The sequence below is a fragment of the Herpailurus yagouaroundi genome, unplaced genomic scaffold, assembly GCF_014898765.1.
Source record: "Herpailurus yagouaroundi ecotype Mexico unplaced genomic scaffold, PumYag 218, whole genome shotgun sequence".
NCBI lineage: Eukaryota > Metazoa > Chordata > Mammalia > Carnivora > Felidae > Herpailurus > Herpailurus yagouaroundi.
In genome coordinates, this window is record NW_024412449.1 from 1,473,629 (window position 1) to 1,487,412 (window position 13,784).

General features: G+C 50.2%; 1 protein-coding gene across 17 annotated transcripts in view; it reads right to left on the minus strand.

Moving 5' to 3' along the window:
• Positions 1-13,784, minus strand: part of BMAL1 (basic helix-loop-helix ARNT like 1) — a 100,395-nt gene that overhangs the window by 22,308 nt on the left and 64,303 nt on the right. For 7 of the 17 annotated variants that reach the window (XM_040456809.1, XM_040456807.1, XM_040456811.1 and 4 more), the window contains 8 exons: positions 12,188-12,316; positions 9,152-9,273; positions 8,330-8,482; positions 7,754-7,774; positions 6,034-6,072; positions 5,669-5,710; positions 3,978-4,135; positions 2,284-2,363 (listed from right to left, as the gene is read on the minus strand). In XM_040456809.1, coding sequence (XP_040312743.1) covers positions 2,284-2,363; positions 3,978-4,135; positions 5,669-5,710; positions 6,034-6,072; positions 7,754-7,774; positions 8,330-8,469 — 480 coding nt within the window. In that variant the 5' untranslated portion in view covers positions 8,470-8,482; positions 9,152-9,273; positions 12,188-12,316. Of the gene's footprint in view, positions 1-2,283; positions 2,364-3,977; positions 4,136-5,668; positions 5,711-6,033; positions 6,073-6,716; positions 6,859-7,465; positions 7,583-7,753; positions 7,775-8,329; positions 8,483-9,151; positions 9,274-12,187; positions 12,317-13,784 lie in introns of those variants that run through there. The other 10 variants (XM_040456815.1, XM_040456813.1, XM_040456812.1 and 7 more) reach the window with 5 other exon arrangements.

Below are 13,784 nucleotides of genomic sequence, written 5' to 3' on the forward strand. Positions count from 1 at the left end.
TTTAGAGAAGTTATTAAGCATTTGTCATTACAAAAGGAGCTAATTCATATATATTATATACATAAATATGGAAAAATATATAGATGTGTTATATACAACATGAACTTCACGTGTTTTACATATAGGCGTTCATGTACCTATATATGTACATGTACCTATATATGTAATTTTTTTTCCTTAAAAACAGCAAATTAGGAGTATGGCAATCAGGGCCAGCCACGTTAATTCGTGGGGCCCAGTCCAGACTGGAAACGCAAGGGCGCTTGTTCAAAAACGAGGGCCTTCCAGATGCCAACAGCAGAGCGCTAGGCCAAGCCCCAGGCCACATGCGGCCGCGTAGGTTATGCACCCGTGAAGCCAGCCCCGGTGGTCTCTGCAGAGATGCTGCAGACAAGGTTTACGTCTTCATTCAGCAAGGCCCCCCTGAGAAGAAGGACATCTTCATGAAGAAGGATGGACAGAAGCGGGCAGATCTGTGTCTGAGTAACCGTGCCCTGAGGGTGGTGGCCAAAGGGCCACTCCGAACTTGTGGGGACGCCCTGGCCCCCGTCTAATGTGTTTACTGCTGACTTGGATTTACCTGGAATGGTGCCATGCACATAAAGCAAAGCCTCAACAGGATCTGTTGTGTTAGTGCATGAAAGACACAGAAGGCAGGCCTAGCAGATCTATTAAGTCACAAGAGGCTCCAAAGGATCACGGACAATAAACTGCAATGTAGGACCATCCGATAAATAGATTTTGACAGATATAAAAGAGAAGTTCAAAAGAACTCAGTGCACCTATACGGGATGGAGAACACCTGGCCGAACAAGAATCTACACACGAGACGGGGAGGGACAGTAGTACAGCTTCCCAGAGCGCGGCACTCCTACGATGGCTCTTTGGCAAAGAACGCACCAGAACCATTCCACCCCAGGCCAACCAGACCACAGCTGAAGTTCTGTGCCACCTCTAAAGGAAAATCTAGCCAACGAATGTGGCTCTGCAAAGTGTGTGTGGCAAATGCTGATGGCGGGCCAATTCCTAACCCCCGTCTCTCTTGCTGGCCTCTGCCACGGAGACTGGACAAATCTAAATCCTTGGCCTGAAGCTAGGGGTGATCAGGTAACATCTCCTGGAGAAGCTGACATCTACGATGAAGCTTTCAGGAAGGCGTATCCTTTCTCGATAGGAGGGACAGCTGGCCTGGACCCTACCCTGCCCCTGGTTTCTGGCTAGCGGCCCCCCTGAGGAAACAAGCCGTACGCTGGGTCAGCAGGGCTGTCCGAGAAGACAGAAAGAGCCTGATCCGTCTGCCCTCGTGGAACCACTGCGCGAACCCCTCGTGGCCCCACCGCAGGACCAGCTACGTTTGAGAAGCACAACCCTGTTTGTTCATTAGGTCTTCTGTTCCTTGCAGCGGAAAGCTTTCCAATTCAGACAACCTATCAGGAGGGGACGGATAGAGAACGCTGGAGTGAACACACAGACCAGATGCACAGAGGACCGGAAGGCAACGTAGAGCCGGAAACGAGGGTGACGACGGAGTAGCCTGTATCCTAAGGCTTGGCAAACGCCTGCTCAAAGAAACGGGCCCAGATGCCGTCAGGCCTTAGCAAGCAAGGCCCACTCTGGCTGTGGGGGGTTGGAGGCTGCTATCGCTCCCAGTGAGATTTTTCTAGTTTCCTTTTTACAGTTTGCAAGAGGACGTGTTTCCGAATCCAGTTTGTTTCTCTTCAGTTTCCAAGTGGATCTCGCTCTCGCCAGAGGCAGACCTAATGCTGCGCGGCGCCACCTCAATGGCCTCTCTGCAGAGACGAGCAAGATGAAGCAAGCGCTTCAGTCAAGAGGGGAAAGCCTCACCTCCCCCATTTCTTCTTCTCCTCGGGCAGAGGAGTCTCTGGAAGCCCTGTTGCTTTGATGGGATGCTGCTGTAAAGATGTACACGGAAGCTTTGTGCTAGCAGTTAAGTGAGAAGGGAAATTCTCCGTTGTTATCAGTCTCCGCCCCTTTCTAAAACCTTCACTCAGGAATGGGATGCTTAACCACTCATTTTTAACAAAACCCTGCCTCCTCTGAGGCACAGGTAGCCCGGGCCTTCAAGCTTTGTCTAAGCAACGGTAGAAGGGGAGGAGAAAGACCCCAGGGAAGGAATGTGAAGACCGTCCAGACAGACAGACAGACAGAGGCGGAGACGAAGTGGGCCTCCAAAGGTGTTTAGACATCAAATTCCCACACGTGGGTACCTCACTCAGAAATGTGTCAAAGTGTGGATAAAACCATTGCCTCACTGCAACATACCCTGAGAATGAGGTGTTTCAATTCATCATCTGACAGAAAAGTTGGTTTGTAGTTCGCTTCTGTGTATGGATTGGTGGCACCTGAGGGAGGGGAAAAAAAAAAAAAAGAGAAAGAATTGGTACCCTTTCTACTCAGGTGATGTCTCGTTCCACGTCACTGCCTCCAACCTTCCGGATGTGGCCAAGTCCCTACCACCCGGGACTGCAATCTTATCTTCTTTTTCCTCAACAGACACGGGGGCTAGAGGGGGCTTCAGACAGAACCCACCGTTGCCCACGGGGGACCTGATGAGTTTGCTCTGGTCACTGTACAAGGAGCCAAGAGGTTAACAGACGGAAGTAAAAATCTGTTTTCCACGAGAGAAGGCAGCTCTGGAAACCAACCCGCAGAGGCTCCCGGAAGGGTCCCCTCCTCCCAGGATCTACATTAAATGGGTTGTCTAGCAGTCCCTCAAATCCACGCTCCCAGCCTGCCTGGGAAATCATCCAGTCTGCCAGGCCCTGACTAAGTGAATACATTGTAGAAGGCATCTAGTGGGAGTTCTTCATCAGGGCGAGGCAACAGAGCTTGGCACTCCTTCCGTGAGCCACGCTGGCTCCCCTAGCACGGAAAGGGGACATTTAAAAGGCCGTCAGTCTGGCATCTTACAGAACAAGGCCAGCAGCGAAGGACCTGGAATCTGCAGAATGGCTAGAACAGCGAAGCAATACAATGGAAAAGATCCGTAACCATTCAAAGTACCGTAGTGAAGGAGGGAGACAGGATGGGTCTGGGATTTTCAGATCAACCAACAAGGCACATACGGAGCCGCATCCCTGTTCTTTACGGTAACTCGACATTTGTCACTCGTTTCCTTCCGCTTTAATAAGACTTAGCTTCTAGTAATCGAATCTCTATCATCTTCACTAATCGGAAGCTTTAGATGCCATTCTCACAGCACAGGACATAACATGGCCATGTCTGAATAACACTCAGGAGTCAGACAAAACCGACCACTTCTTATTTCTGGTGGCTTTGTGGAAACATAAAGACTCAAGTCTTTTACCATGCAGGTCACAGGTCTGACTAAGCACCCGCTTTCAAATTTCCTCGGACGGTGGTCCAAGACTGGCTATGGAAAATGCCAGGAACAGCATTCGCTGAAGTTGCCCGATACACCGCAGATTCCTCCTGTGGTTTGGGTAAGTCACTTCCACATTTCTGCCTGTTTTCTCACCCGCCCTACATTCAGAGAAGAGGGAAAATTCTGCCTCCCTCACAAAGAGTCTATCTGGCTTGGGAAAATTCCAGGAACATGAAAATATCATCAGTGTTCATCCCTGACAGTAAAACGCAGCAAGAACCATCAACCAGTGACTCACTCTTTAGAGGAGCCATGAATTCTCCTCTTCAAAAAGGAAACGGACTTTTCTGTGTCACACTGTATGGGTGGGGTCCAGGCACACACATATGCCAAATGGACATCAGCAGTGCCCTCTTTGACGTGCGTGTAGCCTGATTATCATGTACACATGCAGACACGTGCACAGAGCACAGCCTCTACCCGTCACGTCTATTGCTGGAAATTACACGCCTGTTACTCAAGGCTACCCATTGGCCAACGACTGACAGTGCCTTGGGGACTCGGGAACATCCTAGGCCAGGGTGCTAAAGTTTCTGGGCAAAGGCATGAAGAATAAAGCCCCGGGTCTCACCTCGTAATGTTTTCATGTGCTGAACAGCCATCCTTAGCACAGTGAGCTTATCTAATTTCCTGGACATGGCATTGCACGTAGGTACCAAAGACGCCAATTCGTCAATAAAACTGTTCATTTTGTCCCGACGCCTCTTTTCAATCTGGCTGTGAGCTTCCCTGAACAACAACAGGAAAAGTGATTTCTATAAAACGAAAACGAGCCTCACGGAAGCGATGACAAAAATAAGTCAGAACTGCTTTCGACATTCGCTGGACTGGGGCACCTTTAGAATTTGTACAGTGTTTTGAACTAGACTTTTCTACTGAAGTCACCAGAAAAGTGGCTTCACTGCCAGGTCAGTATTACTATTTTTTATGCTTAGCTCATATTCAGAGACATAAAGAAATGTCTTCTCAGAGTTAACTGTACTGCTCATTTCTCATTTCTTTTCCTCTTAGTCTCGGTCAAGTTGGATTTTAAGACGGGTGTAGAAGGAAAGCGAAGGGAGGTGGGGGGTGCAAAGAGCAAAGCCTCCAGCACAGCCACTGGGGGCATCCTGTGGTCCCTGGGTGATCGCTGGGGTCTGTGAAGACCCCACCGTGCGGCCTGTCAGAGACTCACTGACCGAGTCACCAGGTAACGGACGCTGCCATCTTTGGACCGACGATGACCCCACCGAGATACAGCAGATGCCACATCTGTCCCAGGAGCTTCCTCTGAAGGCTGTCACACTCCCACCTCCCGGGAGTTGCTGCCTGCCGAGGCAGGAGGGCGCATTCACGGGCACACACGCTTTCCCTGACTGGCTTACCCCTGGCGTTTGGGACTGTCCCCCGTGGCGGCACATCAGCAGTGGAAACAGAGTTCGCTGCCACAGCAACGGGGCCACCAAGCAGGACCTCCCACCAAGGCTGGGCTGAGAGGGGAAAGCTACCAGTCTCGGGTGAGTGCAATTCTGCAGCTCCGATTCTGTGTCGTGACACAGCCTCGGATGGCCCCGGGGCTACTGCAGGAGAGCGGAGGGCCCACACGGATGGGGTCAGCGAGCATGGCTAACGGCACAAAGGACCGAATTAGAGAACCTCCTCGAGGGAGCAGGCAGCCCCCACGCCTGGCCTTGCGGTGCAACACTGGCTGCTTCGCGGGGCAAGGCCCAAGAGCAGAGTCACTGGGCCCGGTCTCTTTGGGAGGGCCCTCCGGTCAGCAAGGGGCAACCCGCTGAAGACGGTGGAGGAAAAGCTTCAGCCTTAATGGACTTCCTGCTACTTCCCAAGTCCCCTTCACGTGAAAGGCACTTCGAGAGCCAGGAGTGAAGTGTGGAGAGGGCGAGGGGCAGGCAGTCACATCAAGCCAAGGCCCCCACCCCCTTCCGCATCTCCTAAAGGATGCTTAGACGGACAGGGACCAGACACAGAGCCGCCTCGGCGGTCCTCAGAGGGCCCAGAACCAGGACAGTTTACAGGGAGAAAGAGGGTCCATGCTTACCTTGTTTTGGGTTTTGTTTTTAAATACTTTTTGGTTTTTAAGTTTATTTTTATTTATTTTGAGAGAGAGATAGCAAGCAGGGGAGGGGCAGAGAGAGGAGGAGACAAAATCCCAAGGAGGCTCTGCACTGATATGGGGCTTGAACCCACAAACCAGGAGATCGTGACCTGAGCTGAAATCAGGAGCCAGATGCTTAACCGACTGAACCACCCAGGTGCCCCTACCTTGCATTTTTGATCCTTCCTTGGTGCTCTGTATATTCTAACCTGGAGGTGGGGGAAGAAAAAACAAAAGATAAAACACAATCCCTGGGAGACTAATGGCAAAGTTATACAGCTCTGTTTTCTTCCCAGTTGAATTCATTTCCCTGCTTAATCCTGCTCATCTCTCTCAACACACGAGGGCTCTTGGCTGTTAGCCACTCTGGGGGGCTGGGGGCTGTGGAGACCATCTTGAGCTCCCAGGCTCAGAGGCTCCTAGTTTATCCCCAGTCGAGGACATGGGTGAAACCCACACCAACTAACACAACATGTAATTATATAAAGAAAATGGCTATAAAGGATGAAGTTCATGACTAGGTTCATGGTACCTTCCGTGAGGGTCATCTTTGTCCGTGTCCATGCTTTCTCTGAAAAAATGAGAGAACATAACTATTTGTTAACAAAGACATACAAAACTGTTTCTTACAATATAGAAGGCTCTCATTTATCCAGAAACTAAGTAATCAGAAAGCTCAAATAGCCAGTGTTGACTATCGACTTAAGAGTCCAACAAAGACAACTTGAACCTACTACACAAGGACCGCTTCTCCAGAGTATCAAGCAAAAGTTAGGTGTAGTCTCAGAAGAGTTTGCATGTCAACATCTTTTACAACATATTTTGAACATCGGGAATACACAGCATTATGGAAATTCTTAATCAGAGTATCCAAATAACTATACTACCTCCTTCCCCTCATCGTTCTGGATAAATGGGAGTTCATTCATTTGCAAAACATACCAAGCCTCAAATATACGTGTGCATACATATATATTTGGGGGTGGTGGTGAGGTGAAGAGGGGGAAACCAAAGTACCCACAAAGAAGCACTGAGCAGAGCCCTCAGGCAGCTTTTCAAAGGCACTGCTACCCAATGTTCTGGTTCTCAGCAAGGTGGGGAACCCCCAGGTCCGAGAAGCTGGGATATAGGGCAGGAGTGGGGCTGAGGGTCCTGGGTCACCAGCAGGGATCTACCTCCCTTTCAGAGACTCCAGAGATCCAAGTTTCAGGGCACCTTGTGGTTCGGTAGAAAACAGATGGAAATCCTCCAAGGAAGGAGTTCCAAATCCTCCTGGGGTGAGCTCACACCCTTTTCCAGCCCCTAAGTTTACCAGGAGGGCACTGACGAACACCTGAGCTTCTCTTTTTCTTGTGTCCTATTAAGAACAGAGGGATGTGGCCCTTCAAACAACGTAGTCTCAAGGGCAAAAACAACTTTCCCAGGGGCACTGAATCACACTGTGGGCATTCTAGAACAGTGGTCCAACCAGGAGCCCTTGATTTCCTCATGGGCAGGGAGTTTCTGTAGCTAGTCCTAAAGCTCAGAAGCAATCATTCAGGCCACGGAGCAAAACGAAAACTCCCCCTCCCTTTTTGTCTAGACTCATGTGTGCTCATGGAGGCCCAGATGATCATCCCAGGTGAAGAGAGCTCCGCCTGACCGATCAGACTTTAGCACATTCAAATTACAGGGAAAGGGATCATGGATGCCTAATGGGGTCTCCATGAATCATCGAAGATTTGCAAACAGGGTGCATGAGGGAAACCTGGAGGTCTCGGGTGGGGACAAGGTTGGAAACCACAGGTTGAGAGAGCAGAAGTCTTAGAAGGCACCAGTGACTCTATCAGCACTTGCCTTAAGTCAAGTGGTCCCTGGAGAGCGTCTCCTGGCCTCCCTGCTGGGAGTGACTACACCCTCTCCGTACTCACACCCACTCTCCATCCCCTGGGCGGTTGCTTGCTCAATCATCTGGGGTCACTTACATATTAATCATAGCACCTCCTAGTGGGCATCTGACCTTCAGCCACTGTGCTCCCCAAATTCGACCTGTGAACTTCAGCAGAAAGGACATCTGCTGTAGGGGAGACACCTCCTTGGAGATTTTCCCTCATTAAACAAAAGAAAACCTCTTAAGTGGACATTTGGATGAGATTCCACGCAGTTGCCTCAACAAAACAAAACGTGCCTTTGAGTGTTCTACGCAGCACCCTACTGCCTGGGGGTTTGTACAGATAGAGAAGAGTCGACTGGAAGTGTGCAAATTTACTTACTCAAAAGAAAAGTCATCAAGTCTAAAAAGAAACAAAAATACTATTTAATATAACAGGTACATACTAATTTAAATAATGTTTCAGGACAGTATCAGTGTTCCTACAGTGTTTTGGGAGAGGACCTGTACTTATTCCTTCTACAAACACAATGAAGCGGCTGAGGTCTTCCTCCGAGAGAGGCCCTCCGGCAAAGTTCTCTTTGAAATCACCGAGATTACATCCATAGGCTTAGCCAGCTTGCTCAAAGGAGCCAAGGATGACGAAGGAAGGGGTAAAAGACCTAACTCGGCTTTAAGGTTCTTCCTTTTCCCTTGACGTGGAACAGTGTGGGGACAGGAGGGGGTTCGTAAGTGCCTCAGCAGTGCTGGAGGCTGCCTCCTGCTGACAATCCACGGGGAAGAGAAAGAAAGAAAAAAAAAAAAGCCAATCGTGCGGCCACCTAGACTTGGCTCTTTCATTTCCATCCCTTTGCACCAAGAGGACCCCTTCTTCCGGGAGGAATGGTAGATGGCCCCTCGATGTTCCGGGAACGGACACCAGGTTTGGCCAGAGGAACATGAACCCTGAAGGGCTTACTGGTAGTCGGTGGAGCTGCCTTTCCGCTTGCGGTTGCAATCCGTGCCGCCGGGGCCCAGGGGGCTGGAGAGGAGGTCGGTGGTGCCCGGGGACATGAAGTCACTGATTGTTGAAGAAATGTCCATTCTCTGGTCGGCCATTGGAGGTCGGGACCTAGCACAAGGAGGCACAAAGGCGCGTTTGTTGCCACGTGCTCTTCTCACGCGGTGGCGGGCCAGGGTGGTCTGGTGGAGGGCCGGGTGCTTGTGTATTGCACTAACACCGCTGCCACCCAGCCAGCTGGAACAGGGACGTGGCAGAAAGGAAAGAGCGTCGTTCAGACTTCACGAGTTATGGCCGAGCATTTAGGTTCACCTGCTCACTGTTCTGGTGAAGACACAAAGCTCAGAGAAACCGGGTGGCTTCTCCCGTGCTACGGCAGAACCCAACACGCTAGGAGTTGTCGCCCAGTGCTCCTACCTCGGAGGGGACCTGCTATTCCCTGACGGTTCGATTTTCTTCCAATCCATAAAGCCAACAGGATTCCCTAGTTATCTTTTTTATTTTTGTTACAACTTTTGAAAAAGTGAGGGGAAAGCAGAAAATATCCTTTCTCAGACTTGAAGTCTCTCTTGGGAGCCAGAAAAATATGGTCCCTCCCTATCACCGGGCCAGGCAAAAATCTGTCCCGTCTTTCCCGGCTGTCCGTGGTACCCCACATCCCCTGCAAGGAAAAGCTGCATGAGGACCTAGAGACCTTGTAGAAAACTTTGCCAAACGCCTTGAGAATTCACATTTCAAAAGCGTGGAGTCAGCCGGCCCAGAAGAGAGGCTGACAAGTACCTTGCGAGGGACTCCAAGTCCAAGCCGAGTTGAGAGGGCCGCGCACTGCCCGCGGACGGGCCGAGCTCCACACCACGTGACCCGGGCGCTCACTCCCTCTCCCTGGGCTCAAGTTGCTTCATCTGCAAAGCAAGAGGGGAGACTGTGAGGCCGTTTCCAAGACGACGGTCACGGCCACAGATTAGTGCACCAGGGTTAGGAGTGGGCCAGCTTTTCACTTGCGGGGCCACTGCTGGAGGGAACATCTTTGTGCTCTATCCCCAGGCAGCTGAGCTATGATCTCTTAGGACAAATGTCTAAAAGCATGACAGAAGGGACCGCACATAGGATGTCTGGGTACATTCTGGAACACCGTGCTTCAGCAGAGCTCCAGTAATTTATATTCCCAACAAGAGTGCCTGTCAATCTGAAGAAAAAGAACAAATCCCCATTGGTTTTTACTTGCATTTTTAAATGATTACGGATGGTGTCCCTATGTTTATAGGCATTTCTCTGGTTTCCTTTGTGCCCACTCATGTCCTGCTTTTCTACCGTATTTTCTTCAGTACGGACGGGCCTCCTAACTCATGTTCACCTGGACACCTGAACCTGCTGGAAGGAAAGCACACAATGAACTAGCTGCCCTCACTTTCAATCCACGACCTCTCACCACTGACGCCAGTGCTGCCGGTGGCCCTGGAATCCCCCGCTCCACTCCTGGGAACATCACACCTGCTCTTTTGTCCCCATCCGTACTCTCAGCTGATACTTTCTGCTCTACTTCACTGTGAAAAGGGAGCACATCTACGGCCCACCTACAAGCTGCTGTTTAGGACCCTCTGCCCCCGAGGGGTGGGGACTCCATCCTCTCTCACTACTGAAGACCAGCACTCCCGAAGTCTCCCCCTGCCTCCGACCCTGCACCATCCACTTTCCCCCCTCTACTGGATCACTCTCCTTTGGATAAAAACACACAACAACTCTCCTCTTGAGGAAAAAAACAAACAATTTGTTGAACTCTACGCCCTTCTAGTCCCTACCTCATTTCTCAGTTTCCAATTCCTTTCCTTGTACTTGCTATAAACCAACTCAAATTGGGCTTTTGTACCCATCATTCCAATAAGACAGCCCCCGTTAGGCTCCCCAGTGACTTCCTCGTTGCTAAATCCAGTGGCTGGTCCTACATTCCTTAAGTGCCCCATCCCAACACCTGCTGGAGCTGATCTGCCCCTCCTCATTGGCTCTTGGCTTTGGGGAGGCCACCTTCTCATTGTCCCCTTCCACTTCACTGGGGCACCTGTCCCCTGATGGGGTCTTTTGTTGGTCCCTCCTCCTCTCTCACCCCTACATTGGGGTCCTGCGAATGTCCTCACGCTTCCTGTGTTTATACCCACTCCCTAAGAGGTCTGTGTATTTTCATTGCTTTAAATATGACCCACGCTAGGAGAACTCCCAAATATATACCTCCAAGCCTGGACATCTCCTGAATTCCAAAGTTATACGACTGTTTCCCGGATGTCTCCCTTTGAATAGACAACAGAGACCTCAAACTCAAGTATCCAAACCAAATCCCTGGTCCTCCCCAAGCCAGGCCCCCTCGTGATGCTCACATCAATGGTCCTTCCATCCTTCTCAATGCTCAGGCCCCAAACCTAGAAATCATCCCAACTCCTTGCTTCCTTTCATAGCCTGCAACAGATCCATTAGAAAATCCCATCAGCTAACCTTTTTAAAAAAATCAAAATCCAACCACTTTTCCCCCATTCTCTTTTCTATTTCTGCTCAAATGTCACTTTGGCAGCGAAGCTTCCCTGAATGTCCACAGCAGCACCAATCCCCTCTAACCGCCCCACCCTGCTTCATCTTTACCCACAATCCTTATCAATAATCTATTTACTAGCTTCCTTTCCATTAGACTAGAAGCGTCAGAAGGCAATGATTTGGTTTAGTTCACAGCTTACACCCTAGTAGCCTAGAACACTCTCTAGCATAAAACTCAATAAATAGGGGCGCCTGGGTGGCTCAGTTGGTTAAGCGTTCGACTTCAGCTCAGGTCATGATCTCATGGTTGGTGGGTTCGAGCCCTGAGTCAGGCTCCGTGCTGACAGCTCGGAGCCTGGAGCCTGCTTCCGATTCTGTGTCTCCCTCTATCTCTCTCTGTCCCACCCCCAATTGAGCTCTCTTTCTCTCTCTCTCAAAAATAAACAATAAAATTAAAAAAAATTAAAAAAAAAACTCAATAGATGTTGAATGAATAAGTTTGTATGTTAGGAATATTCATTCTTGCATGTCATAGATGTCATAAATATCAGCCCCCTTTTGGCCTTCTAACTTTGCTTACAGTATTTGTAGGCACAGTTAAAAGTGACATTAAAAAAAAAAAAAAAAAAGCCTTTTCTCAGCCCCAAAATACAAATGCTCTCTTTATTGATATTTTTGTAACTTTATTTAGCTCTTTATCCATTTGGAAATTATTTTTGATACACTACTTACGGTTGGAAACTTATTTCCGTCCAATGGATAGATAACTGTGCCAACACCATTTACCAGACCTTCTGTTACCCATCATTTGAAAGGCCACCTTTATTGGTTTATTGTCCTATTCCGTTCCTTTGACCTAGTTACTTCCAGTCCAGTCCTATGCTATTGTGGCTTTATATTTTAATATTGGGTAGAACAAAATCTTCTCCCTCTTACTACTTTTCATCTTCAGAATTCCCCGGTTATTCCAATGTATTCCTTGAGAAGCAGGTTATAATCGTTTAATCAGATCAACGGTGGCTGCCATGATAATCCTCATTATTACTGACAGTAGGAGAAGGAGACCAAGGAGGAGTAGAGTCCTACCCTCGGGGTCTCAGCGACCCTCCGGGCTGCGGGTCAGTTGCGGGGTGCCACGTCTAGCCCCCACTGTCTCTTTGTGAACAGCCAGATGACAGCCTGAGGTGGACTATTCCAAGTTCCAGGGCTCCCGGGAGAAAGCACCCTTCCTAAAAAGAACTCCCATGGGAACTGCCAATGACAGCAGGTGGGGGGGTTGGGGAGGTGATTTATTACCTGAAGTTAGAGTTCTTAAAGCTCAGATCCACTGCGGGAGAAGCAAGGGGCCACGGGGCTTATCGGTCACCTCAAAGCGACTTTCATGTTTTGCAGTTTCCTTTCGGGCAGTCAACTTCTTCCGGAAACCTACAGTGGGGCCCACAAGAAAAGAACACCCAGCCAGGTCACTTGGGGGAAGATAAACCGAACGATCTCCTGTTGGCTAAGGGACACGGGGGAGCTAGCTCCCGACTCCTGGTCAGAGGCTCACAATCCCAGCCTCCAGCTGCCTATTAAACCCAACTGCGGACGCATGAAGGAAGCTGGCAGGCGAGATTTTTCTACGAAAAACAATGCTTTGTAAGTGATTAAACATGGATTCCTGGATGTGCCTTTAAGAGAAAGAAGATTCGCTGTACTTTTCGTTTCTCCTACTGGCTCTGTGTCAGGCACTGTTCTCACCGCGTCACGTAGATTAACTTATTTATACCCCAAAACAACCATGAGGTAGACGCTACTATTTTCTTCACTGTACCGATGAGAAGGCTGAGGCAGAGAGAGACGTGAAGACACTAGCCCAGGTCACACAGCCGCGGGGCCCCATCGCCGCCGAGGACAGCCTCCGCTCTCTCCCAGGTGAAGAGCCGTCCGAGCGCAGACAAGGAACAACAGAAAACAGGCCTTCAGGAAACACTAAGCCAAAGCACGTGCGCACAGGGCCATATCTGAGACTGCTAGAGGCAAGGTAAGAGGTTTATAGGAAATGCCCAGGAAGTTCATGTACAGAGTCTGGGCACCTAGAGCTAAGGGGAAAGGCAATTCGGAGAAGGTGCTTGTGTTATCAAATGGCCTGCCGCCCTGCCCTTCCACTGGCAGGAGACGGGTCTCCTCTCCGGCCTGTGGTCCCCGCGTCTAGAAGGAACTGGCTCTAAAGGAAGAGGGCCACACCTGCCTTCCCATTCCCTTTCTTGAGATAGCAACATCAGGTCTTGAGTGGGCCTTTCCTGACCTTTCTGAAGCAAAAATTCTGGGGTTTCACAGTCTGCTGGCTACTTCTTGCAGCCTTTGAATACCTTGGTCTTGAACGTCCAGAAATAGGGCTGCTTTTGTCCTCTTGACTTAAGCTTCTGTGCGGTCTGATTCAGACACCCTCACTGACCCGGGTAGCCACAGTCTGGACACGTGCAAACAGCAGGACAGGATTTTGGGGTTCTAGTCCCTAAGCCTCAGCTGAACAGCCCATGGACACCAAGTCCCCAGGGCAGTGCTGCCCAAGCACTTACCCTCCAAGAGTGTCTTCACCACGTGTGACTCGGATGGCGGCACCAGGGCTCGTCCGGAGCCCCCCCCACCTTTGCAAGGACCCCTCTCACAGTTACCTGTTGTCTCTTGGAGCTCCCTCCCTGGGCTCGGTCTGATTCCCCACATGGGTCCCACGCTCTCCTCCAGCCCCCAGATGAGGACCCACCCTGGGCACTCCCTCCTTCCCTCACCCCGCTTGCCCTCTGACAGATGGGCCACTGCCTCCCTCCATGCCGTTCTCCTCCCCAGCCTGGGCCCTCCATACTGTGGTCACAGATAGGATCCCCCCCCCTTATTTAAAACACTTTAGTAG